This window comes from Natator depressus, chromosome 20, assembly GCF_965152275.1.
Source record: "Natator depressus isolate rNatDep1 chromosome 20, rNatDep2.hap1, whole genome shotgun sequence".
NCBI lineage: Eukaryota > Metazoa > Chordata > Testudines > Cheloniidae > Natator > Natator depressus.
The window spans coordinates 25,653,180-25,680,122 of NC_134253.1; the positions used below are offsets into that span (position 1 = coordinate 25,653,180).

The 26,943-nt window shown below is 65.0% G+C and overlaps 1 protein-coding gene across 1 annotated transcript; it reads left to right on the forward strand.

The window, feature by feature from the left end:
• Positions 1 to 24,647, forward strand: KANK2 (KN motif and ankyrin repeat domains 2). The gene is made up of 13 exons (XM_074935134.1): positions 1 to 47; positions 452 to 501; positions 8,426 to 8,548; positions 12,746 to 12,861; positions 13,536 to 14,951; positions 17,630 to 17,729; positions 17,997 to 18,188; positions 18,683 to 18,770; positions 20,938 to 21,157; positions 21,330 to 21,472; positions 21,995 to 22,195; positions 22,508 to 22,606; positions 23,384 to 24,647. Exons 4-13 carry the CDS (start codon positions 12,825 to 12,827, stop codon positions 23,444 to 23,446), a joined length of 2,559 nt encoding a protein of 852 aa, XP_074791235.1. The 5' UTR covers positions 1 to 47; positions 452 to 501; positions 8,426 to 8,548; positions 12,746 to 12,824; the 3' UTR covers positions 23,447 to 24,647.
• The last annotated feature ends 2,296 nt before the right edge of the window (positions 24,648 to 26,943 follow it).

Sequence of the window (26,943 nt, forward strand, 5' to 3'; positions counted from 1 at the left end):
GAGTCTCTGCTGGGGAGACTGGGAAACTGACAGCGGAGGGAAAAACGGTACCAGACCCTGCAAAATCCCCCCAGATCCTCCTCTGCCCCCTTGGCGCGGGGCCCCCGAGGGGCGCCACTGGGCCCCGGGAAGGCCGGAGACCCAGGGAACCCGCCCGTTCCTCCCAAGGAGCCCGACTAATTTGGTGCCACCCTGGGGAGCCCTTTGCAGGCACGGCGTCGAGGGGGAAGGTGGGGAACAGGAGGGAGCCGGCGTCTCCTTTGGGGCCTGCGAAGACCAGGTCCCGTCCGTCCCGTCCCCCGAGTTTAGCTGAGGTCACTTCACCCGCTTCTTTCTCTGCCCCTGTTCAAAACCCAGATTCTGACCCCGCGCGGCACCGCCATCCCGATGCCCCCGGCCCCCCGAACCGCCGGTTCCCGTTAAACCGAGACCTTTCTTCTCGCTTCGCCAGGTCGGGACGGGGCGAGGAGAGTCCGACGTGGGGACGGGGTTTCTCCCAAGGTAAGCGAGCGACGATCCCCGGCCTCCTGCTTCGCTCGGGTTCGCGGTCTTCGCCAGGCGACTTTCCAGCCGGATTCCCCGGCCCCTCGTTGGGCAGGACCAGGAGAGGAGCCCGGAGAGTCGGGAAATCTAACTGCACCCCAGGGGCGTCGATCGGGCTGTCCATGGTCCATTCGAAACACAGCGAGGGCCCAAAGGCGGCCTCAGAAGTCCCCAACTCCCGACCAAGCGGCTCTGGAAGAGACTGGAGTATTTTGCTGGGCCCCTTTTTCTCCCGGGGTCCCTGCCCTCCAGCCCGGCGAGGGGGAGCCGCGGGCCGGGGACGGCTCCGCTCGGAGGCAATCGGATATATTTTGGAAGGGCACGGTTCTGGGCTGGACTGAGCTGGGGGGAGGGGAGCTCTGGTCAGTCTCCCAGCTCCAGATGTTTGTCATTAGACTCCAGCGGCTTTACCCCTTGTTTTCCACTTGTGTGCGGGCGGGCTGGGGGTTGGGGTGGCTAGTGGCTGGGCCAGCCGGGCAGGGGCTCGCAGAGCGGCTCCCTGGGCCTTGGGGAAGGGAAATGCGGGAGCGACCCAGTTCTGGGGGCTGAGATCGGAGCGGGATGGGGGCTCCCAGGGGAAGCGCCTTGTCTTTGGCCCCCTGGGCCTACAGTTTGATTCCCAGTTGGGGTTCCGGAGTCAGGTCCCTGGGCCCAGCCTGGCCCCCCACGATAGATGCTTTGAGCAGCAGCCCTGGGTCAGGCATCTTGGCTTCTCCCTACACATCTGGGTGCCAGGTGAGGGTGCCGGGTCGTGCGGGGGGTGAAATCACTCCAAGGGATACGGGGTGGCCCGCGGGCCGTTGGGGAGAGGGCGGACGGCGTCGTGCTTCTGGCACGTGGCCCAGGGCTGGGAGATGGGGGTCAAATCCCCAGCTCTGCCAGCGACTTGCTGTGGGGCCCTGGGCTGCTCACTTAGCCTCTCCGGGGGTAACGTGGGGGCCCTGACCCCTTGATTGGGAGATCCCAGGGGCAGGGACTGGAACTTATTATGAGTCTGGGCAGCGCCCAGCACAACAGGGCCCTGATCTCAGCCGGGGTCTGAGCGGCGCCCGGCACAACAGGGCCCTGATCTTGGCCGTGGTCTGGGCAGCACCCGGCGCGACGGGGCCCTGATCTCAGCTGGGGTCTGGGCAGCACCCGGCGCGACGGGGCCCTGATCTCGGTCAGGTTCTGGGCAGCGCCCAGCGCGATGGGGCCCTGATCTTGGCCGTGGTCTGGGCAGCACCCGGCGCAACGGGGCCCTGATCTCGGTTGGGGTCTGGGCAGCACCTGGACCGATGGGGCCCTGATCTTGGCTGGGGTCTGGGCAGCGCCCAGCGCGACAGGGCCCTGATCTCGGCCGGGGTCTGGGCAGCACCTGGCACAACAAGGGGTCACAACCTCGGCCGGATCTCTGGGCACTACGTATCGAGTAAGCAGTATCTCATTTCTCCTCCAGTTGCTGGAGGCCAGATCCCCCCCGGACTCACCTGCCAGGTGGAAATGCCCCTGGTTTAACAGGCTCCCACACCGGCGGGAGGTTATAACACGGGAGGTTTACGAGCTACGTTGCAGTAGCACCCCCAGGCCACGGCTGAGTCGGGGCCCTGGGGGGCCTGGTGCTGCAGACACAGAGGGGCAGAGCCTAGAGCTCCCAGGCTAAGATCCCAGCTCTGCACGTGCAAAAGCGATTGCAGAATCGGGGCCGTAAATCACAAGAGCCCGTTTCCTGCATCCCCACATGCAGACAGGTAGCTGCCTCTGGTGGGGAACGCGGCAGCCGTTTGGAACGGGAAGCGAGGGAGAATCCCAGCTCGGGGGGACTTTAAGGGGGTGGAATTTAGGGGGAGGGGCCAGTAATAAGTTGGGGAGGTGAAGGTCGGGATCGGGTGGCGTTTCGGTGGGTGGCCGGGGCCCTGACGGGCCATGTCCCACCCCGGCAGGCAGGCTGGGTGCCGCGGCCGTGGGGGAGGTAAAGGTGGGACAGTGCCAAGGAGCAGCTGAGACGTGTGATGTCAGAAGGGAAGGATCAGAACCGGGATTAGCCGATTAGGGCCGATTAGCAATTAACCCCTCCGTGGCCACCGCTAAGAGCTGCTGGGGGAAAATCCTTGCACAGCCATGGCTGGGATCGGGGACCCCCCCATTGTGTGTCCCCCCAAATTCAGGGTCCCCATCGTGCCGGCTGCAGCCCAGACCCCAACCGAGATCAGGGCCCCATTGTGTGTCCCCCCCCAGTCAAATGTGGGGCCCCCATCGTGCTGGCCGCTGGGACATGTGCTATGAGAGCTCACATGGGGGAAACTGAGGCACGGAGTGGGGGAAGGGACTCAGCCAGGGGATCAGAGGCAGACATGGAACCCAGGTGTCCGGGCTCCCAATCCAGTGCCGCAGCACCTCGGGGGCGGCCACCTGGCCCCAGCATCTGCTGCTTTCAGCTTCTGCGCAGGCTCCTTGCCAGGGAGCCTGGGGGGGCCAGGCAGGGTGCAGGGCCGGACGCTGGGCCCCGATCCCTCCCCGCCCCAAGCAGGACAACGGGGCAGGAGACGTCCCCCCTCCCCTCCAGGACATTCTTGATGGTGGCTCAAAAACAGCAAAAGCGGAAGGAATTTCTGTGCCCAACAGGGGTGCCACCCCCCATTCTCAGCGCTGGGCAGGGAGGGGCCGCGGGTAGCTGGGCCCAGTCATGCTGGGAGACAAACTCGAGCCGGTTGGGGTCTGGACTTGGCCCATGGGAAGGGGGGGGTTGGGGGATGGGGCAGCAGCAGTGGGCAGGGAGGCTCGGGCTGGGGGGGGCTTGGATTGCGAGGGGGGGTCATAGGGCTGAGGGCAGGGGAGGAGGGATGGGGCAGAGGGTGGGGGGGTCCCGGCCTGCAGGGAGGATCGTGGGGATCCGACCCACATCAGCCAGTCTCTGTCTCCCCACATCATAGCTTGAGGAGCCCCCAGCCTGATTTCCCCCCCCCCCGCGCCCAGTCACTGCTGTGGGCCATGCGGGCTGCTTGGCCCAGGCCTGTCTGGGTCGGGGGCGGCTGCCACACGTGGGGCTGGCTGGGTTTGGGGTGAGTGTGTGGGGTGGGGCTGCTCTGGGCGGAGGGATGAGCCTGTTCCCAGGGGCCACGGGAATTGTGGGATCCCCCTGGCACACTCCATCCCCTAGATCAGCTCCCTGGTATCCCTCCTGCCCCCCCCCATTGCCCCCCACCACCCAGCCCAGCCCCATGGGCCCAGCTAGCCAGGCTCCCCCTGTTCCTTGCCGCCCCAGTCTGGATCCCTGGACCCAGCCACTCCGGTCCAATCTCCAGCGCCTGACACCCCAGAAGTCCCCACCCCCTGCATTAGCGGCGCGTCCTTCCTGACCCCCTGCAGCTGCCGAAGCCCTGAAGCCTGCGGCTGTTTTTCCCCCTTTGCAGCCTCTCTGCTCCCTCCAGTCTTGGCGCTAGGGCCAGGAACAGCATCGGGGGGGTTGGGCTAAGTCCTGCCTTCTTGTGGGGGGGCTCTGTGCCATTTGGGGAGAGTGAAAAGGGTCCCCCGACCTTCCCCCTATTCCAGAATCTGCCCCACAACCTGCAAGCCCATTTAACGCACTGCAGCCCCGCTCTCCCACCCCCTGGTCTGTGCCAGAAGGGGAGGATTCACACGGACGCCCCCATTTTTGGGGCCCCGTTTCCCAAGGTGCAGCCCTCCCCACGGCTCCCCCCAGTCCCTGTGCACTGGCCGGACCCCGTTGTGGGGGGAGGGGGGCTGGGGGGCTCCCGAGGCTGAATGGCTCCGTTGTGCGAGCGAGGCGCGGGCGGCGGGGGAAGGTCAGACAATCGCTGCTTTCATGCCAGGCCCAGGCGGAAGTAGGAAAAGTCCCTCAGGGGGCCCGGGCGGGGCCTGGGGCGGGGGCGGGGGCTCAGAGCAGGGGGGTGGGGAGCTTGGGGGGTGGGATTCCAGCTGGGATGGGGGTGGGGGCTTGATTTATTTCCTGCAGCTCCCCCCTGGGGCAGAGACAGGGGCAGGAGGTCCAAAATCTGTGGGGCTGTAGCATGGACCATCTGGAGGTCCTGCCCTCCTTCCATGCCAGCCCCTCACCCAGCCTCTGAGCCCATCCCCACGGCCGCAGAAGGGGGAACGGGACACCGGGCCTTTCCCCTCTGACCCAGCCCCAGGCTGGGGGCTGGCTGGGGGAGGCAGGGGGCAGGGCCTGGGGCCCGGCTGGGATACCCTGGCCTTGGCCCATGGGGTGGGTTTTGGGGCACCCTGTCCATGTCTTTGCCACAGGGCCGGCTCTGAGGGTGGTGTCCGAGGCCCAGACGCCCCGGGGATGGGCACCCTGGAGGGGTCACTGCTCTCAGTGCCGTCCCAGGGCCCAGCACACCATGGGTGGGACCAGAGCAGCCTCGCCAGGGGTTGCCCTAGAACGGGGGCACTGATCCGCGGCTGTGTCTGCGCCCGGAGCTCCTGCTAGGCGGGTGCCCCCCCGGCCGTGGCCCCCGCACTCTTTTGGGGCACTTGCACTTGCTGTGGGGGGTCGGAGCTGGGCAGGTCCCGCAGTCAGTGGGGGCCGGGTGGGATCAAGGCCGCTGTGGCTCAGACCAGAGCTGGACGCAGGCGTCTGAGAAAACCCAGTTCGGTGCCTCGGCCAGGAGCAAGCCCAGGTTTCTGATTCACTGCGTCCCCCCCTACCCCGCACCCCCTGAGCCTGGGCCCAGCAGACCCACTCCACCCCGGCACCAGCCTGGCGCCAGCACCCTCCTTCCCAGCCAGGATCCCTGTATAACCAGCCCCGGGGCCCCACCCCAGAGGTAGCTGCATCTCAGCGCTGGGGGCAGGGTCCCTGTACAACCAGCCCCCGCTCCCCTCCCCTGCGTACAGCTCTGGGCGTGAAACCCGAGCCCCGGCCGGACCCATGTGAGCCGGGCCCAGACTAATTGGTTCCATGTGCTCCCAGGGCTGTGCAGGGGGGAGCGGACCTGCCTTAAAGGGGCCGCACTGAGGTCTGGGGTCGGGGAGAGTGTCCCTTCTGTGATCCTCCCCCCCCAAGCTGCAGCCTGGCAGCCTGGCCCTGTAGAGACCGGTCCGTATGGGGCACCCGTTGGGAGAGCACTTGGACACAGGGCCCTGGCGTGTGATCTGGGGGCCCAGAACCCCCCTCCCAGGCCTGGATCTGGAACCCAGGCGTCCTGACTCCCAGTCTCCTGGTACATGCACCAAGGCTGGGGGGTGACAGTCCCTGGGTGGTGGACGGGGGGAGGCCCAGGCCGGGGTCCCTCTAACCCTATTGGATCCCCCCCAATTCCCTGGTGCCCTGGGGGTTCCCGACACCCCGAGCAGCAGGATTAGCAGGGCCTGAGCTGGGCTGGAGGGACGGTGTGTGTGTGTGTGGGGGGTCAATGGAAAACACAGACACAGGGACACACCCAGGCAGCGCGGCCCCCACCCCTCGGGCGTGTCCCGGAGCCAGCGCCCTGCAGCTCCCGGCTGCAAAACAAGCAGGAATGTGGCAGCTTTGCCTCGGCCTCCTGGCCTTCTATAGGGAAAGCCACATGTGGGGGCTGTGGGTCAGGAGGGAGGGGCTGAGGTTTCAGGGGGCTGTGGGTTGGGAGTGAGCGGCCGGGGGGAGCCCAGGGCTGGGGTTTCAGGGGGCTGCGGGTCGGGAGGGAGGGGCTGGGGTTTCAGGGGGCTGCGAGTCAGGAGGGAGGGGCCGGGGGGGGAGCCCAGGGCTGGGGTTTCAGGGGGCTGTGGGTCAGGAGGGAGGGGCCGGGGGGGAGCCCAGGACTGGGGTTTCAGGGGGCTGTGGGTCGGGAGTGAGGGGCACCGGCAGGGCTGGGCTAGCAGGGGCCTGCAGGGCGGGAGTGAGGGGCCGGGGGGGAGCCCAGGGCTGGGGTTTCAGGGGGCTGAGTCTGGATTGAGGGGTGCTGGCATTGCTGGGTGCTGTGCCCCCCTGCCCCCAGCGCTCCCAGCAGGGATCCCAGGCCGGTGCCGGGGGGTGAGGGGTTTCCATTGCCTGGCCTATGCTGGCTGGCACCGGGGCGGGGCTGGCGCAGCAAATTCCCTGCAGCCTGTGCCCCCCCCAGGTCAGTAAGCCGCCCCCCAGCCAGCCCCACTCTGGCTCCTTCAACCCGGGAGAGCCCCATGGCGGCCACTCCCTGCTGCGGGGGGCGCTCTCCTCTCCTCCATGGGCCGCTGCCGGGAACAGGGTGGGGCTCACTGTCCGGGGAGAGCGCCCCCTGCTGCCCCACCCCCTCCCTGCAGCACAGCGCCCCCTAGGGCTGCACTGGGGCACTGGCCAGCCCGGACTGCCAGGGGATCACCTGCCTGCCGCGTCCCGCCCCAGAGGTGGCTGCATTTGGGGCAGGAGCCAGGTCTCTCGCTGGCCGAGGCGGCGGTGGGGCCCAGGGCAGAGCCAGGAGCTGGCAGGGATCCCACGGCGCCAGCTGTGGTCAGGAGCGATGGATGTTCCAGCGTGGGGGAGCCGGGGCCCCGGGAACCGGCCAAATCCCTCCCCAGCCAGGGGCTGCTCTGAGCCCGGTTCCCCCAGGGCCGACTGCGCCCCGTCGGGTGCTCTCTGAGCCAGACCCCGGCTGGGATGCTTGGCTCCCCGGGGTGGGGCAGGGCCCCAGGCCAGCCCGGATGCCCCGGAGCAGCTCCTCTCCCGGGCCCAGCTCACCACCAGCTCCAGCCAGCGCCGGCGGGGCCTCCGGGGTGACTCACGGGAAGCGAAGGAGAAGGGGGTGTCTCCTGGGGATGGGGTCAGGGAGCGGCTCGTCCAGCCGGCAACTCACGGCCCTCGCCGGCTCCTTTCCCTCGCCCCGGCCTCGCCCGCGGTCTCTGTGTGTCCCTCCCCCTCCCGTTCGCTTCGGCGGGGCTTTCGGGCTGCCCTGCCCTCTTCTCTCTATGTCCTTTCCCTTCCCTCCACATGTCCCACCTCCAGGGGACCCATCTCCTGGTCTGGGCGGTGCCCGGCGCCTCACGGCCCTAGTCTCGGGTGGGGTCTGGGCAGCACCCGGCGCGACGGTGCCCTGGTCTTGGCTGGGGTCTGGGCGGCGCCAGGCGCGACGGGGCCCTGGTCTCGGGTGGGGTCTAGGCGGCGCCTGGCGCGACGGGGCCCTGGTCTTGGCTGGGGTCTGGGTGGCGCCTGGCGCGACGGGGCCCTGGTCTCGGCTGGGGTCTGGGTGGCGCCCGGCACGACGGGGCCCTGGTCTCGGGTGGGGTCTGGGTGGCGCCCGGCACGACGGGGCCCTGGTCTCGGGTGGGGTCTGGGCAGCGCCCGGCGCGACGGGGCCCTGGTCTCGGCTGGGGTCTGGGCAGTGCCCGGCGCGACGGGGCCCTGGTCTCGGGTGGGGTCTGGGCAGCGCCCGGCGCGACGGGGCCCTGGTCTGGGCTGGGGTCTGGGCAGCGCCCGGCGCGACGGGGCCCTGGTCTTGGGTGGGGTCTGGGTGGTGCCCGGCGCGACGGGGCCCTGGTCTTGGTCGGGGTCTGGGCAGTGCCTCAATCTCACTGTTTCTTAATACTAATTCTTTCGGGGTCCAGGGGGAGATGGAACAATTGAGTGTGAGTCCAGCATTGGGGGGCGTTTCCCCCACATCCTTCAGCTCCCAGACCCTGCTGGGAGGGGGACCCACCCCCACCTCGCACCATGGGGTGGGGTAGGGGGAGGCTGAGCCGCGTCCGGCCTGTGGTGGGAGGCTCGGGAGCGAAGCTAAATTTCCTCCATGCACAGACTGGCAGCTTGCTGCGGGGGTGGGGGGAAGAGCACGCCGGGGGGGTCTCCTGGGTTCTCTCCCAGGACTCCTGGGTTCTCTCCCAGCTCTGGGAGGGGAGTGGGGTCCAGTGGTTAGAACGGAGGGGCTGGGAGCCAGGACTCCTGGGTTCTCCTCCGTTCAGTGACTGACACTCGGTTCCTTTTGCTCCGCAGGGCAGCGACCGTCGCCGGGCAGGTGGGGACGGCTCGGGGGGCGACGTGCCCGGGGGCAGCATGGTGCTGGCGTCCCGTCTCCCCCTGCACAGGCAGAGTGATCGGGAGGCGCCGCTGGCTGGGGTGAGAGCGGGTCGCCGGCCGGGGGGGGACGGGGGGGGCGGAGCATACCACCCCCCAGGACCAGAGGGTCGAAGGGTCCCTGGTTGTGCAATGAAGGGCTCACAGGTGACTGTGCCCAGGGAGGGGGCACCTGGCTGCGCTGCCCGACGGGCCAGGGACCCACCTGCTTAGCCCCAATGTAGGCCGCTGAGACTGGGGCCGGGTAGCTCCCCTTGGCGGGGCAGGAGTTGGGGGGGCAGGGGGTGGGAGGGAGCCTTTGGGGGACCCGTGGCCGGAGCAGGGGCTCCCGGGGGATGGGCAGTTAGATGCAGCACGCGACACAGCCGGGTCTGCTTCGTTTCGCCCCACGCGGCCCCCCTGAGGGCCCCTCCAGAGGAGGCTGCAGCGGCTGCCCCTCGGGTGGCAGGGGGGTCCCCAGCTTTGCTAAGGGCTGACCAGGGGGAAGGGGCGCCCCGCTCTGGGCTGGGCAGGGGGTGACACTCGCAGGGGGGCGCGTAGGAGGAGGGCTGCCCCAGGAGGAAGGACCCTGCGTGGGGCGGGAGGGGGGGCTGCTGTGCCCCAGTGGTTCCCAGAGCAAGGCCCACGGCTGCCTCCCTGCCCGGCACCCAGGGCCCTGCTCTGCGCCCTGGGGGGGGGGAGCCGGGCCTCTGGGGGTAAAGCCACCCCCCACCCCGCTGGCCACCGGGGCCTGGGCTGAGACCTGCCACGCTTGGTGCACAATGGGGCACACACAGGCCTGAGCTGGGGACGACCCCGAGTCCCCCCCCCGGGGGCCGGATGGGAGCCGGCACCCCCAAGGGGAAGGGCCTCTTGTTGCTTTTGCCTCATTGCCCCTGTGCCCCTGGCTGGGGGGGCTGCAGGCGGGGGTTGGCGGGGGGGCTGAGCCTGGCCCGGCGGCAGGAAATTCTCACGTAGCCGCCTGCAAAACTGTTTATTTTTAGAGCAAATCGCTGCCATATACGGAAAGGACCCGGGCTGCGGGGGCCCTTCCCCCCTCCCTGTGCGCCCCCCGCTGCCCCTCCCCCTCTCCCGCCCCTCCCCCAATCCTCCCCTGCTCCCCCACTGCCCATCCCCCCCTCCCCCTCCCCCCTCCCTGTGCTCCCCTCCCCGCCCATCCCCCCTCCACCCTCCCTCTCTCCCTGTGCTCCCCTCCCCCTCTCCCTGTGCTCCCCTCCCCTGCCCATCCCCCCTTCCACCCTCCCTCTCTCCCTGTGCTCCCCTCCCCACCCATCCCCCCCTCCACCTCCCCCTCTCCCTGTGCTCCCCTCCCCGCCCATCCCCCCTCCACCTCCCCCGCTCCCTGTGCTCCCCTCCCCCTCTCCCTGTGCTCCCCTCCCCACCCATCCCCCCCTCCACCTCCCCCTCTCCCTGTGCTCCCCTCCCCGCCCATCCCCCCTCCACCTCCCCCGCTCCCTGTGCTCCCCTCCCCCTCTCCCTGTGCTCCCCTCCCTCGCCCATGCCCCCCTCCACCCTCCCCCTCTCCCTGTGCTCCCCTCCCCGCCCACCCCTGAAACCGATGCCCCCGGGTCCCATCTCCTGGCAGAACCCAGCGCCTGGAAACTGACCAGAAAGGGGGGGCTGACCGATCCAGCACCCAGCACCCACGCTGGCAACCCAGCCGCCCCCCCCCCCGCCCCCGCTGGTGCTTACACCCTGCGCCCAGCCCCCCCAGCTGGCGCTTACATCCCCCAACCCTCCCAGCTGGCTCTTACACCCTGCGCCCAGCCCCCCACAGCTGGCGCTTACACCCCCCACCCAGCTGCGCCCCCCCCCCCGCTGGTGCTTAACCCCCCCGCCCAGCTGTAGGTGGGACAATCTCTCCTCTGCCCCTGCCGCGCCGGGAGCTGCGCTGGTGCCCAGCTGATCTCTGTCAACCGCACGCTTCTCACCCTCCCCTCCGGGTACCTCCCCCCCTTGTGACCAGATCTCAGCCCCTTGCAGCCTGGGCACCGGCTGCACCGTGAACCCCGGCATCCTGCGAGTGATGCCACCTCCGGTCACTATGGCAGCCTCGGCGGGGGGGGTTGCTCCTTGGCTATGAACTATTTTCCCTTCTGCTTGATTTTGTTGTTTCCTAATTGGCTGACTGGGCCGGGGCGGGGGGGGGGGGTTTGCAAAGGGGAAACACCGGATGCCGTAGATCGGATGGTGCCCCCCCCCACGGGCTGAGCAGGGGGCTCAGGGCCTAGTTATCCCCCCGCCCCCCAGCACCGTTCCCAGAGCACCAGGGCAGCGGAGCCCTCTGCCCCTAAGGCCGACATCGTGGGGAGGGGGCGCAAAGGCCCATCGACCTAGCGGGACATGGAAAAATCAATGGGCACCAGCCATGTGCCGATGTGGGTCGGGCTTTGCCGGGGGCAGCTGCCCAGGGGGCGGGGGGCCGTGAACAGCCCCGGTCCAGCAATGTCTTTGGTGCGTTTCTGCTGCTGGCGAGGGAGGGGGCGCGTGTGCCCGCCGTCTGGGTCTCTCACCGTGTCCGTCTCGCCCCCCGAGCCCGGCGGCCTCTCCGGTTCTCTGTGCCGCTTGCATCCCAGCTCGGGGCTTTGCCGAGGTGCGTGGGGCAATGTGGGTGAGTGCAGGCCTGTGGGCAGGCGGCTGGGGGGGGGCGGGTGCACCCGAGATTAACACAGCGTCAGAGCCCCGTGCTCTGGGTTGGCACCACCACCAGCCCCACCCCCTTGGCATCGGGTCTGTAGGGATCACGCAGGACTCCTGGGTTCTCTCCCCAGCGCTGGGAGGGGAGTGGGGTCCGGGAGAGCTGGGGTGCTGGGAGCCAGGACTCCTGGGTTCTCTCCCCAACTCTGGGAAAGGAGCCCTGTCTCCCAGCCACCACCTCCTCCCCGAGCCGCGCTCCTGTCCCGCCACCAGGCGTCGATATGCCCGGCAGAGGGATCCAGTCCCCTGCCAGGGAGGCCGGACCAACCCCAGGGGGGCGCTTTCCCCCTCCCAGCGAGATGCTGTCTTGGCTCAGTTCCCAGCCCCCTCCCCTGCCCAGCATCAGACTTCCCAGAGGCCTGGCACCGGGAATGACCCCGCCAGGAGCTCCGCTTGGCCAGGGGGCTGGAAAGTCCCTGTGGCTCCCTGGCCCCCGTCACTGGTTCTCTGCGCCTGGCTCCTTTGCAGAAATGCCCTTGGCGTGACGGTGCCAGGGGGCCGGAGCCCCAGCGGGCCTCCCCTGCGGCTGACCGAGCAATGCCAGCTCACCCCAGCTGAGCAGCCTGGCCAAGCAGTTCACGTTAATGCCTGGCTGGGGAATGGGGTCCAGTGGTTAGAGCGGGTGGGGGTCAGAGCCAGGACTCCTGGGTTCTCTCCCTGGCTCTGGGAGGGGAGTGGGGGCTGGTGGGTTAGAGCAGGGTGGGGCTGGGAGCCAGAACTCCTGGGTTCTCTCCCTGGCTCTGGGAGAGGAGTGGGGTCTAGTGGGGGGTCAGAGCAGGACTCCCCCCAACAGGTCCCGGGCTCCACACTGGGTGGGGGGACCCTGCTCTGGGCTCCAGGCTTGGATGGAGTGGGGAAGAGACCCCCTGCAGTCGGAGGGGCTCTTGGGGGAGGGAGTGTGAGGGAGGGGGACGCTGTGGGTCAGTGGGAGGCCATGTCCCCACCCCGTGACTGGCTGAGCAGGCTGGGGAGGGGACACCCCGTAGGACCCCCCAGCGAGCGGATGGGGGAGGGCGGGATCCATGCTGCTGGCTCAGGGCCCAGCCTGGCGGGGCCAGGAAACCAGACGCAGCAGATGGGAAAGTGCTGGGGGGGTCTGGGCGCTGGGTCACCGGGAGGGCGAGAGCCAGGGGTGGGGCGGGGGGGCGGTACGGGGCCTGGAGAGTCAGGCTTCAAGCAAACTGGGATCTTGGTGGAGGGGAGCGGGGCTGGCAGCCAGGACTCCTGGGTTCTCTCCCCGGCTCTGGGAGGGGAGGGGGGCTGGTGGGTTAGAGCAGGGGGGCTGGGAGCCAGGACGCCTGGGTTCTCTCCCCGGCTCTGGGAGGGGAGGGGGACTGGTGGGTTAGAGCAGGGGGGCTGAGAGCCAGGATGCCTGGGTTCTCTCCCCAGCCCTGGGAGGAAAGTGGGCGTGTAGCGGTTTGAGGCAGGACTCCTGGGCCAGCCAGTCCCCTCGAGGCTGGGGGGGCCTGGAGCTAGATGGGCCCCCTGGTTGGTCTCCTCCCCCGGCCGTGTTCCCAGCCACGTCACTGCCTCTTGTTGCAGGTCGTGGGGCTGCGTCTTCCCGCTTGCTAAGGGCTCCCCGGGATTTCGGTGACGGGCTGAGGTGGGGACCTGGACCGGGATGGCGCAGGTGCTGCACATGGAGTCCGGTTTCCCAGGTGAGCGCTTGTGCTCAGGGCGCAGGGAGTGCAAAGACCTCTGGGCCCGCTTTGCAGAGCTCAGGTGTGAAACCAGGAGTCCGGGCCAACGTCTGCCCTCAGTGCAGTTTCGGTCGAACCCAAGAGCCTCACTTCCTGTCCAGTGCAGCGGTGCTGTGGGGTGTTAGTCAGCTGCTGTGCCCCACCCCAGAGGTGGCTGCACTCTACCCATGAGACAAGGAAGCTGCCTGGGCACCTATAGGTGGTAAATTAGTTTTCTAAGGACCTTTGGGTTCCTCCAGGGTGCAAGGCGCTGGATAAATCCAAATCCCATGGGCCTAACGGTGTTCCTGGTTTCTGTTCCCAGTTCGGGGAGGGGAGTGGGGTCTTGTGGTTAATGTGTGTGTGGGGAGGGGGGCTGGGAGCCAGGACTCCTGGGCTCTATCCCCAGCTCTGGGAGGGGAGGGGACTGAGTGCCAGGACTCCTGGGTTCTATCCCCAGCTCGGGGAGGGGAGTGGGTTAGTGAGGCGGGGGCTGGGTGCCAGGACTCTGGGGGTCTAGTTACTGATGCACTTGGGGGTAACGTTCTCGTGGCTCAGTTTTTCTCTCTCTGCAAACAGGGATGGGGGCGGGGCGGGGGAGTCAGCTAACGCCTGTGCACCCCCACTGACCCCTGCCCTCCCCCGGCTTGCAGGGAAGCCCACCCCCACCTCCCCCGCCGCCTTCGGGGCCCAGGAGCCGCAGCTGCCCTACTCGGTGGAGACGCCGTACGGCTACCGCCTCGACCTGGACTTCCTGAAGTACGTGGACGACATCGAGAAAGGCAACACCATCCGGCGGGTCCCGGTGCACCGGCGGCCCCGCCACAGCTCCCTGCCCCGCGGCGCCGGCTCCTGGTGGACTTCCACCGAGTCCCTGTGCTCCAACGCCAGCCTGGACAGCCGCCACTCCTCCTACTCCTACTGCGCCCCCGGCTTCTACCCCCCGGGCGGGACGGGCGCCTTCAACGCCCGCGTGGAGAAGACCCTGCTGGACGCCCGCAAGAAGCTGGAGGACCAGGCGGGGGGCCTGGGGAGCCTGCACAGCAGCGTCTCGGGCTCCACCAGCTCCCTGCTGGGCGGGCAGCCCCCCGGCGTGCAGGCCGGGTTCACCCCGCTGGGCTCGGGGCTGTCCACGCCCGTGTGCCCCAGCCCCGGGCACCTGCAGCATGTGCGGGAGCAGATGGCCGTGGCCCTGCAGAAGCTGCGGCAGCTGGAGGAGCAGGTGAAGGTGATCCCGGTGCTGCAGGTGAAGGTCTCGGTGCTGCAGGAGGAGAAGCGGCAGCTCAGCGTCCAGCTGAAGAGCCAGAAGTTCCTGGGCCACCCAGGCGGGTTTGGGAAGGGCAAAGCCAGGGGCGAGCTCTACATCGAGATCCCGGAGGAGGGCGGGGGCGGGGAGGGAGCCACCTCCCCACTGCGGGGGAGCCGGAGGCCGGATTCGGGGGGCTCGGCCCCCCTGAGCCCCCCGCCGGCGGCAGAGCGGAAGGAGGTGAGGTCGGTGGGGGTGGGGACGTCGGAGCCGGGGGACCGGCGGAGCGTGGGGGTAGGGGTGAGCGAGCAGGAGCTGGCGCCGGAGGGGCAGCGCCAGGCCGCGCTCGCCCTGTCGGCCAAGGTCGCCGTGCTGGAGAAGCAGCTGCAGAAGGCCCTCCGGGAGCTGCAGGGGGCCCAGCAGAAGCTGGCGCAGCCGGGCACGGCCGGGCAGGAGGGGGCCGCGGGGCAGCGGCGGGCGGAGGGACGCCCCGGCTGGCAGCAGCAGGAGGTGCCCGTCAAGGCGGACACGGTCAAGGTGATCCAGGTGCAGCGGGAGCCGGAGATCGCTGCCAGCAAGGCCACGGGCGTGGCCCACCGGCCGCAGCGGGCACAGAGCCTGGAGACCAAGGAGCCCTACGCTAGCCTGCGGGCCCTGACCCGGGGGGAGCCGGGGACGCCGCCCCAGGCCGTGGTGGTGGAGACGGCCTTCCCCGTCCACGCCGCTGCGCCCCTCGCCGCCCCCATCCACGGCGTTAAGAAAATCAGCATCGTGGCCGAGCCCCGCGGGGAGGAGACGGGCCCGGGCGGTGGAGCCTCGCCAGGTAGGGCCCAGCGCAGGCATCCGTGGGGGTGGGGGGGCTCCCTGTGTCCTTCCTCAGGGGCTCCCCATCCCCTGGTCAGTGCTGGGGTGGGGATTATTGGGGGGCAGATCTAAATGGGAAAGGCCCCGTGTCCCATTCCCCACCCCCCTGAGCCGGCCCGTCCCCCCACCTGTCCAATGCAGTGCCCCCCAGGGAAAGGCTGCATGTTCTGGTGAGATCTGCACTCGTCCAACCAGCCCGACCTAAACGGGTTCGAAAGCCCAGCTACGGGGCACGTCTGCACGGCGCAGCGAGGTGCGGTCTAACTGGCCGCAGCTCTGGCGAGTGAGCAGTGGGTAGGAGTTGAACACAAGTTAGCAGATCAAGGGCAAAATCATAAGGGCGTCTGGAGTTTAATGTGACCTCCAAATTCCTCTTGATTAGGCTCGTTACTCGAGTTAAGGGTAAGAAGACATCTGGGTTTTGCAGGGAACAACGGGCCCTGAGTTCATAGGTCCATCGATTAGAACCAGGCTCGGAAGGGTCAGATTTTTCTCAGGGACTGCCGATGTCACGGCACGGACCCAGCCGAAAGAGCTCGCCCACGGCAGTCAGCGAAGCGCACAGGTGGGCGAAGCCAGCGAGCCGCTGCTTGAGACTCTGTCGGCGTTCGACTTCAGGCTGCTCCCCCGGGCTTCTTGGACCTGTGCCCCGGGCGGTTTGGGTTGGACCAGTTGCAGCGTGTTCCCTTTTGGACGCTCGGCGGCTGCAGTAAAAAACAATTCCTGCCTGCCCCTCTGTAATATCCCACCAGCGGGGAAACTGCAAAGCAGTGCTTGGACCCCGTCAGCCAGCGCAACTGGGGAAACCGAAATCGATAAAAATAGAGAAAAGATGCTCAAAAATAAACTTTGCCGGCCATCAAAATGAGTCCAAAATAAACCCGCTGGCTGCCAAGCCTCGCACGGCCAGCTGGGCCGCAGTAGGCGTGGGCTCCAGTCTCCTGGGGAACTTGGGCCCTGGGACTTCGGGCATTAGAGGGAGATCTCGCCAGAACCCAGCCCGTGTTGAGTTTAAAATGTCCAGCGTCCGTCCCCATTGGAACAAGAGCAGAATCCGGTGCCAACGGCTCCTGCAATAACAGCGCTGGCCGTCCCCCGTCTCCCGCCTGCCCGAAATCGCGGGGGGGGCACCGCTGGCCGTCCCCCGTCTCCCGCCTGCCCGAAATCGCGGGGGGACACCGCTGGCCGTCCCCCATCTCCCGCCTGCCTGAAATCGCAGGGGGTTGTTTGGAGAGGATGGTTGGGGCCAGCTGCTTAGAGCAGACGAGAGAGACTTTAAGCAGCCTCCTCCCTGGGGAGATCAAAGGGGGCTGGGAATCCAGGAGCCTGGCGAGCTCTGGTTCTTTTCAGTCCTTTCCCGGCGGCTGGATGGATAAACCCACTTGCCCCCCAGTCCCATTGCCCATGCCTCTGGGGTGGCTCCAGGCTTGTTTCCTGGGGCCCCAGCTCTCTCCACAAATGTCCAGCCTGTCCTTGGGGGAGGGGGTCTGAGCCTCTTTAGCGCCTTCCCCTCTCCCTGTCTTGGCCAGACCCCGTGTCACTTCCAGCAGCCTTGGGGCTGCTCTACCTCATGCATGGCCGAGCAGAGAATACCCATAATGTGCTCTGGCCGTGCCCCTGACCCATCCCCCTACACCAGGGAGCAGCGACCTCGGAGGGGCACTTCCACCACGGGGGCGGGGCGAGCATCACTGAGAATCGGGCCCCTTCTTGTTGACTGAGGGGTCTCTGGTCTCACAAGTGGAGTTGGGGGGGGATGGATGTGGGGGGCAGCTGGCCTAAACCTAAGAGCTGGAAGGGGAGATGGGGGCTGGCTGGGGGGAAGGCCTGGGAGGGAGCTGGGGGGTGGGGGGAAAGGGTTGTGCGGGGCTGGGAAACCACACAAGACAGTGAGTGCAGCGCAGGACACCTGGGTCCCTTCCCAGCCCTAGCCAGGGATTGTAGCTTCATGGCTAGAGGCCTGGGAGCCCGGACTCCTGGGTCCCCCTCCTGCCTAGGGGCTCTGGACTGCTGGAGCTGAGGCCGGAGCGTGAGATTTGATTAGCGTCCTTGTTAGTTCACCATTACCATGAGCCGGGCACATTGCATCACCCAGTGTCGTCCCCCCAGATTGCCCCACATGCCGGGGGGGGCTAGAGGGTGGAACGGGACCTGCTGGGGAGGCACTGGGCCCATGGATGCAAGAATTGCTGCTAAGGGGGGGGCGGGGGGTCTCTGATCCTATCTCCCAACCAACCCCCCCCGAACCTCTTCGAGCCCCTCCCCCACACTCCACCATCCCCCTGCCCGCTGGGCACCTGTCACAGCCTTGCTGGGCCAGGCCCAGCCGGCATCCGAGCATCTCCCCTCCCCTGTCAGCCAGCCCAGGGTCAGTGGTGCCACCTGGGCATGGGTCTGTGTCTCTAACCCTGCCCCCTTCGCCCCCCCTCCAGAGCCCCCCGGAGCCCCCCAGAAGCCAGAGGCTGCAGTCGCCCCGGACCTTGTCCCAGCTCAGCCAGCTGCACTGTGTCCAAACAAGGCAGAGGACCCAGGTGAGGGGCGCGGTGGGCCAGGAGCTTCAGGAGCGGCCAAGGGGCTTCAGGGGCGGGGGGCTCGGGCCGGTCTCTGATCCTGGCCTCTCTGCTTGTCTCCTGGCAGCCTCGGCGCAGGGGGGCGTCAGAACCGGCACGAAGCGGCAGGGGGAGGCCCCGGAGATGGCGGGCAAGAAAAGTCTCCAGTTTGTGGGCGTCAACGGCGGGTAAGGAGAACTGCAGAGCAGGAGGAGAGGGGGCTGGTGGCCAGGACTCCTGGGTTCGCTTCCTGTTTCAGGAAATGGGGGTCTAGTGGTTACAGCGGGGTGGGCGGGGCTGGGTGTTAGGACTCCTGGGTTCTATTTGCCAGCTGTGGAGGGGAGTGGGGGTCTAGCGGTTAGAGCAGGGGGGCTGGGAGCCAGGACTCCTGGGTTCGGGGAGGGGCGCGAGGCCTGGTGCTGCCCTGCCAGCTCTGACCCCACTCCCCACCTCAGGTACGAGTCCACTTCCTCGGGCTCCAGCACGGCCGAGAACTCCTCCGACAACGAGAGCACGGAGAGCGAGTACCATGAGGCCAGCGAGGGGCCCCCGGCGGGGCAGGTGCCGGCCCCCCAGAGAGTCCCGGCAGAGGGCAACACGGCGACGGCAGGGGAACCCCCCAGCACGGCACAAGGAAGAACCACTGGGTAACTGTACAGGGGTCTGCGCCCTCATGCAAGGGGAGTGGGATTGGGGGTTAGACCAGGGAGCCAGGACTCCTGGGTTCTCTCCCAGCTCTGGGAGGGGAATGTTGTGCCAGGGATTTGTCTGGATCCTAGCTGGGCTAACACCTTCAGCACCTGGTTGGGCTCTGCCCCCACCCAGCTGGGACTAACCTGGGCCCAGGCTGGGCTCTCGGGGCTGCAGCCAGAGCCGGGATCATGCCCTGAGCAGCTGGCTCCTTGGCTTCCGTCTGTCCTGAACCATGCTTGGGGAGGGCAGCTCTCCCCTCCGGCTGCCTTGCCCTGGCCCTGCTGCCCGTTAGGCCCAACATAACCCCTCAGATGCCGCTTTCAGGGTCCAGCCCCCTCTGCAGGGCTCACTAGAGTCCCTGGCTCGTCCTCTCATCCCCCCCAGATTCAGGATCCCCCCCCCAATGGGTTAGACCCCACTAACCCCCTGCTCCCACCTCTCGTTGCAGGACAGGACTCAGCCCAGAGTTGTTAGCGGCCTGTGAAACCCTGCAGAAGTACCTGGAGAGCCCAGACCTGCTCATGGACAAGGAGATGGTACGGAGAGATAAGGGGCCCGTGCGCGGGTCTAGAACCTGGGACCTCAGGGTACGACAGCCCAGGCTGCTTCTGCCGGAGCTACAGGATCTAGAGCACCTGCTGTACACAGAGTGGCCACTGTGTGTGTGGGGGGGGGACAGCGAACTATCCTGGTGCAGGCTGTGGGTGGAGGCAGGACTCCCGGGTTCTCGCTGCTTTCTCCTGGCAGAGGGCTTTCCTCAGCGAGCCCAGAACACACCCCGCCAGCCTGGGGCAGTGCGACACGGCCCAGCTTCCTGCCCGGCAGGGGGTTTAATGGACGTGGAGGAACGAACAAGAATAATCCCTAGAGCTCAGATCCCTTTGAAAAGCAGGTCACAGAATCGTCATCTGAGAAACCGAGGCACTGGGAGGGGATGTGACCTGCCCCAGCTCATCCAGCGGGCCTAGGGCAGAGCTGGGAGGAGATCCCCAGGCTCCTGAGGGCCAGGGCAGTGCACTACCCTTTAGGCCACGCTGCCTCCCTTCACACTGCCCTCTTGGCTAGCTGCAGGGAGCACCCCGGGAAGGGCCAGGGGTTATACAACGTGAAGCCCGGCCGAAGAGCCCGCAGAGGGGCTCAAACAACCGGGAAATTCCCCGGCAGGATTCTGCCAGCGAAGCAGAGCCGCGCCGGGAGGTGAAAGTGACGCGCACTTAAAGTGAAATGAGGCACCTCGTTCATGTCAGCTGAGAGAAACAGGGTGGGGGGGATTGAAACAGAGCAAAAGCGGGTGCCAGGCAAAGATTTGCTTCTGTTAATTCTTTGTACTAGGGTTAGAGGGTAATGACCCCAGCCAAAATCAGGGCCCCATCGTGCTGGGTGCTGCACAGCCCCTGGCTGAGACTGGGGGGGTCTAGTGGTCAGAGCAGGGGGTCTGGGAGCCAGGAGTGACAGGTTCAGTCACAGAGACCCCCTTGGGACTGTCACCTGATGTGCTGAGACTTCTGAGCCCGTTTTCCCTGCCAGCTTGGGACTCCAGAATCCTGCCTTGTCGAGCCAGACACGCCAGCCTGCTGCAACCCAGACCCAGGGTCTGAACGAGGCCCCCAAAGCTGCAGACGTAACTGAAAACAGCTCAGCAAGTGCTCCTGTCTCCAGCACCCAGACACCCAGCTCCCAGTGGGATCCAAACCCCAAATAAATCAGTTTTACTCTGTATAAAGCTTATACAGGGTAAACTCATAAATTGTCCACCCTCTATAACACTGATAGCACAGCTCTTTGCTCCCCCAGGAATTAATCACTTACTCTGGGTTAATTAATAAACAAAAGTGATTTTATTAAGTATAAAAAGTAGGATTTAAGTGGTTCCAAGTAATAACAGACAGAACAAAGTGAGTTACCAAGCAAATAAAACAAAACGCACAAGTCTAAGCCTGATACATTAAGAAACTGAATACAGGTAAATCTCACCCCTAGAGATGTTCCAATAAGCTTCTTTCACAGACTATACTCCTTCCTAGTCTGGGCCCAATCCTTTCCCCTGGTACAGACCTTGTTAGTTCCCGTTCAGGTGGTAACTAGGGGATTTCTCATGACTGGCAGCCCCCTTTGTTCTGCTCCACCCCCTTTTATAGCTTTGGCACAAGGTGGGACTCTTTTGTCTCTCTGGGTCCCCACCCCTTCTTCTAAATGGAAAAGCACCAGGTTTAAGATGGATTCCAGTACCAGGTGACATGGTCACATGTCCTGTGAGACCCCAAGCCTTCATTCTTCCAGGCCTGATCACAGGAAGGCTTGCAAGTAAACAGAGCCATCTACAGTCAGTTGTCCTGGTTAATGGGAGCCATCAAGATTCCAAACCACCATTAATGGCCCACGCTTTGCATAATTACAATAGGACCTCAGAGTTATATTTCATACTTCTAGTTTCAGATACAAGAACGGTACATTCACACAAATAGGATGACTACACTCAGTGGACTATAAGCTTTGTAATGATACCTTACACGAGACCTTTTGCTTAAAGCATATTCCAGTTACATTATATTTACACTCATAAGCATATTTCCATAAACGTATGGAGTGCAACATCACACCAGGACTCCTGGGTTCTGTCCCAGCTCTGGGAGGGGAGTGGGGGCTGGTGGCTAGAGCCTCCAAAAGCTCGCGGGCGACACCCCTCTCCCCGTCTCCCCCCAGAAGGCCGCCTACACCCTGGTGCTGCAGGACTGGCTGCAGCTGTCGTGCCACAGGGAGGCTGCCCCTGAGGCCGTGGGGGGGCGCCTGGCCGCGTACCGCGCCCTCTCACCCCGGCTGCTGGAGTTCGTCCTCAACATGGCGGACGGGAACGGGAACACGGCCCTGCACTACACCGTCTCACACTCCAACTTCCCCGTGGTCCAGCGCCTCCTGGAGACCGGTGAGGGGCCACAGAGGGGAGAGTGGGGGCTAGTGGTTAGAGCAGGGGTGTGTGGAGAGCCCAGACTCCTGGGTTCTATTCCAGCACTGGGATGGGGGTGGGGGCTAGTGGTTAGCAGAGCAGGGCGGGGTGGGGGGGGTCTTCCCTCTACTGACTCTGTTTCCCTCCCCAGGCCTGTGCAATGTGGACAAGCAGAACAAAGCGGGCTACACGGCCATCATGCTGACGGCGCTGGCCGCCACCCGCTCCGACAAGGACATGGCCACCATCCAGCAGCTGCTGCAGCTGGGTGACGTCAACGCCAAGGCCAGCCAGGTGTGGGCGGGGGCAGGCCAGGAGCACGGGGGCGCGGGGGACTGGCTGGGAGCGTGGGGGGCTGGGGGCTGGCTGGGGAGTGGGCCTGGCCAGGAGTGCAGGGTGCTGGAGCCTGGCCGAAGCGGGGCGGGGGAACTGGCTGGGAGCGTGGGGGGCTGGGGGCTAGCTGGGGAGTGGGGCTGGCCAGGAGTGCAGGGGGCTGGGGACTGGCCGGGGGGGCGAGGGTTGGATGAACTAGCCTGGGTGCAACTCCTTCCACCCCACCTGGCCCACGCCTCACCCCACGCCCTTCCCTACGGACTCCTCCCTTACCCCCCCAGCATGCTCTCCCCCCCACCCACAGACACCCCCCCACCCCTCCTGTCTCCTGTGGACTCCTCCCCCTATAGATCTCTCCTGAGATTTGCCCCCCCCCCGTCCTCCCTCCCCCATCAATCTCTCCCCTCGCGCTGAGTTTCCTCCTTCCCACCTGCCCCCATGGATCAATCCCACAAGCTCTGCCTGACCCCGGGCTCCCCGCAGGCAGGGCAGACGGCCCTGATGCTGGCCGTGAGCCACGGGCGCCAGGACATGGTGGGGGCTCTGCTGGCCTGCGCAGCCGACGTGAACCTGCAGGATGCCGACGGCTCAACGGCCCTGATGTGCGCCTGCGAGCACGGCCACGCCGAGATCGCCCGCCTGCTGCTGGCCACGCCCGCCTGCCACGTGGGCCTGGCCGACCACGTGAGTGCCACGCCCGGGGACTTTGTCAGCATCCCCGGCCTGGTAGCTTAAAGGGGGGCCCTCGAGGTGGGGACAGGGGGAGACCCAGCTTTGCAGGTACTCCGAGGGGTGTGGGGGGAGCTTATGCAAATGCGGTGATGTCCTGATTTGCATATTGGCCTGTGCGTCACCCCACTGCAGAACCATTCCCCCACGGGGTGGGTGCTAGCTGCTTTGGGGCAGCCAGAGGGGCCAGGAGCATCGGGGGGGGCAGCTGCGGAGACGGGACAGGTCACCCCAAGCGGGCGCCCCTGACCCCGTCCCCCCCGGCAGGACGGCAGCACGGCCCTGTCCATCGCGCTGGAGGCCGGGCAGAACGACATCGCCGCCATGCTCTACGCCCACATGAACTTCGCCAAGCCGCCTTCCCCGGTGAGTGATGGGTGTGCCCCCCACCCCCGCATGGCCCCCCGGGGTGCAGACAGAGCCCAGCCCGGGGCGTGTAACACGCACCCCCCCACACTGATACAGACAGAGCAGGGCCAAGCCAAGGGGCATGTCCAGCTTTCCCGGGCTTGGGCCCTGTTTTTCGGTGCCCCCCGCTGGCTCCCCCAGCCCCTAGTGGCTCTAGCTGGGGGGAGCCATGGGGCAGCGCTGCCCTGAAAGAGGGAGCTCTGGCTGCCGGGCGTCTGGGAGCCCCGAGGATGGGGCAGCGAGCGAGCCAGGCAGAGCTGGGGGCAAGCAGCCCCTCGGCACGCAGCAGGAGCGGGGTGGGGCAGCCCAGTGCCCAGGGCCCCTCTGGGAGACAGAGCCTGCAGGGGCTGGTGTCCTCTCCCAAGGGTGGGATGGGGGGACAGTGTCTTGGGTGGGGGGGAGGCCTGGGCGTGTCTCACACACAAAGACACCTGCAGATGCAGACCGAGCCGGGTGGGCTGCTTCTGGAGTGGTCGGCACGGCTTAGAGCCGGCTGGACCCCGGGTCTGGGCCGTTATCCCCGGCTCTGAGAGAGGTTCCCTGAGCACGGCTGCGTGGATGACCTGGGCTGGGACTCAGCAGCCCTGGGTTCGAATTCTGGCTCTGTTGTGCATGAGCAGTGGCGTGTCCTGTGCCTGCTCCATGCCTCAGTTTCCCCAGCTGTTAAATGGGGACAGGGAGCGGGCGGATGGGGCCAAGGCCAGGTCGACACTGAAGCCAAAATGTTCTTTCCAGGGCACCCCAAAGCAGCCAAAAGCTGAGACCGCAGCAGCCGTCCTGCCCACCGAGGCTCAGTAGCAGAGGAGGGACCTGCCGTGTTTCTCCCCCCTCTCGCTGGCAGCAGGGGGTGGCGTTTCCGCCCAGGCAGCCCCGAAGACAGCGATCGAGATGTGGGGGGAGGAAGGGGGCGGGTCTCGAGGGAATGCCGTCCACCCCAAGCACTGAAACTTACGAAGGCCTGTCCCTCCTGCGGTCCGAGCCGAGCCGCTGGAGCCTCTGTGTCAGCCGGAGCCGGGGGGCGGCTGCCGCTGGCTGGGGGGAGTTGGGATGGATGTTGGGGGGCAGCAAGGACATGAGACAAAGGAAGCCGGAGACAAGCTCGGTGGCGGAAATCGGGCAGCTGCGTTTTCTACGTCTCCACTGGATTAGGTCCCACAGGGAAGGACCCGCAACTGTGGGCCCTGCCACAGCTGGTTTGACAGGCTCCGCTCCAGCAGCAGCTGCATCGCCCTGGCCTGCTTCTGGCAGACACGGGATTCCCGTCCAGGGGCCATTCCTACACGCCATGGAAATTCACGCGAGCCGGGAGCTCCCCTCCCCTGTCCCCCCATTGGACTGTAGCTGGAGACGGGGGCTCTTTGGTGCATTGTGGATACTCCGTCCATCTTCAGGTGACAGACCCAGACTCCTCCTGTGCATGTGACCTTGGGCAAGTCACATTCTGTCGCTCTGTGCCTCAGTTTCCCATCTGGATTTTTTTCCCCACTTAAAAAAGCTTGCTCTACTCAGTGTTATTTCTGTGATGGAAGCAGCTGGGGCTCTGTTTCTAGAATCGATTTTAAAGGGAGCAGGTTTTTAAAAAAAACCTTCCTAAAAATTCCAGCCTGGTAAATACCCACACAACTCATAGGGTGTTAACTGTCTGGGAGGTTGCATGGATTAATTACCCTACCTGGCCAGTAGGGGGCAGCACCTCCTTTCTCTATATACCTACCTAGCTCTCTATATAAAAAGAAAAGGAGGACTTGTGGCACCTTAGAGACTAACCAATTTATTTGAGCAGAAGCTTTCGTGAGCTACAGCTCACTTCATCGGATGCATTCAGTGGAAAATACAGTGGGGAGATTTATATCCACAGAGAACATGAAACAATGGGTGTTAGCATACACACTGTAAGGAGAGTGATCGCTTAAGGTGAGCTATTACCAGAAGGAGAGCAGGGGGGGACCTTTTGTAGTGATGATCAAGGTGGGCCATTTCCAGCAGTTGACAAGAACGTGTGAGGAAGTGTTTGTGTGGGGGGGAGGGCGGGGGAATAAACAAGGGGAAATAGTTTTACTTTGTGTAATGACCCATCCACTCCCGGTCTCTATTCAAGCCTAAGTTAATGGTGTCCAGTTTGCAAATTAAGTCCAATTCAGCAGTCTCTGGTTGGAGTCTGTTTTTGAAGTTTTGTTGTTGAAGAATTGCCACTTTTAGGTCTGAAATCGAGTGTCCAGGGAAGTTGACGTGTTCTCCGACTGGTTTTTGAATGTTAAAATTCTTGACGTCTGATTTGTGTCCGTTTATTCTTTTACGTAGAGACTGTCCGGTCTGGCCAACGTACATGGCAGAGGGGCATTGCTGGCACAGGATGGCATAGACCACCCATTTTTTCATGTTCTCTGTGCATATCAAATCTCCCCACTGTATTTTCCACTGCATGCATCCGATGAAGTGAGCTGTAGCCCACGAAAGCTTCTGCTGCAATAAATTGGTTAGTCTCTGAGGTGCCACAAGGACTCCCGTTCCTCTTGCGGATACAGACTCACACGGCTGCTCCTCTGGAACCCAGCTCTATGTATCTTTGAGCTGCAAGAACAAAACCTTTTAAGTGCCAAACTTCTCCCAAAAGACATTTCTCTCCGGCCAAAGGACGGGAAAGAAATTGGAACCAAAGGGTGTGGCAAGTGGTTTTAAAAAGAAAGAACTAAGAAGGGAAACATTCCTATTTTATACCAAATCTATAGATTAATATACGCCAAGAATAGAATGACAGATCTACGTTACTTTACCGCCCGGTATTTAGGGCCTCGGCGGACGCAGACGGCCGGACGCAGAGGGCAGGGCTGGCTGCAGCGTTCACAGACCCACCGGGTGTTTAGCTTCCACATTTACACTCTGCCTTGGTATGAGCCAGTCAGACTTTTAGGGTGATGTCTTATTTTCCCCTCCCCTGCCCCCTCCACCCCGACATTTGGGGCTTCGTTCAAAGCCACGGTACAAATCTGTGTCTTTTTTTTTTTTTTAAGCTTCCATTTGCTGTCTGACCCACACCACCCCCCAGCCATGTTTATTGAACATTTTATAATCCCCCCCCCGCCCGCGCACGCTGGGGCAGTATCCTGGGGAGGGGGGTGGTGAGCTCAGCACTCAGTTTATACCTGGGGGGGCTGTTTAGTCGCACATACAAAGAGGTGTATTCGCTGATGTCAGTATTACGTTAATCCCATTTATAACCTGTTAAAAATAAAGCTCTTGGAAAAACGATGCCCTGGTTCTGGTCTGTTAAACATCAGGGCGGTTAGAGGGCTGGGGCATGCTGCGGGCTGAGCTGAGACCCAAGGTCTGGTCCCAGCTCTGCCACTGCCCTGCTGGGTGACCTACAGTGAGTCACTTGTCCCTCCATGCCTCAGTTTCCCCTCTCTACCTTTGTCTGGTTAGACTGTAAGCTCTTTAGGGCAAGGACTGTCTCAGCGTGTCACTGCAGGGCCCGGCATGACAAGGGGTCTGGGCAGCGCCCGACGCAACAGGGCCCTGATCTCAGCTGGGCTCTGGGCAGCACCTGATGCAACGGGGCCCTGATCTCAGCTGGGGTCTGGGCAGTGCCTGGCACGACGGGGCCCTGATCTCGGGTGGGGGTTTGTGCAGCACCTGGCACACACTGTGTGTGTGTGTGTGGGGGGCAATCTCAGTCTATCTATCTCTAATTGCTACCATAATGCAACTAATATTAATGGGGCCAGCTAGCTGTGAAATCGCATCCTCACCTGGGGAGCGTTATTGTCCAGCCAGCACTCGGATTTTAAGCTCTCATCTCAAAATCCCTGCATGGCCCGTCAGAGCAAAGGAATTGCCAGACTCCAGGGGCCCATCTACCCCGGCATCTGGCCTCTGACAGCCACCAGCTGCTGCAGAGGAAGGTGCCAGACGCCCCCTACTGGCCAGGGACTGCGCAGGTTGAAATAAAGTCAGTGCATCATCGGGCTGGTCTGGGTGGCACCAGCCCGGGCGCATGCGTCACTAATACAACGCAGCTCTGTCCCCCCGTCCCCCCCGGGGGCTGCAGCACGCGCTGGCCTTGGGCTCAGGCTGGCACGCGTCTCCCTGGTCCAGGCAGAGGGGCTGGTGCCCAGCTCCCTGCACAGCCCCAGCCTGGGCCGGAAAAGCCCCAGCGCCCACCCTTGCTCTGCCAGCGCAAGCCAGTAGCAGCTGCTAACGCCTGGTCCCGGCAGCCTGGGAGCCGCTGTCCACACACAGGCCTTGGGTGTTCACCTGGCCCGGCTTGAGCCAGGCGCGCCCCGGGCAGAAACGTG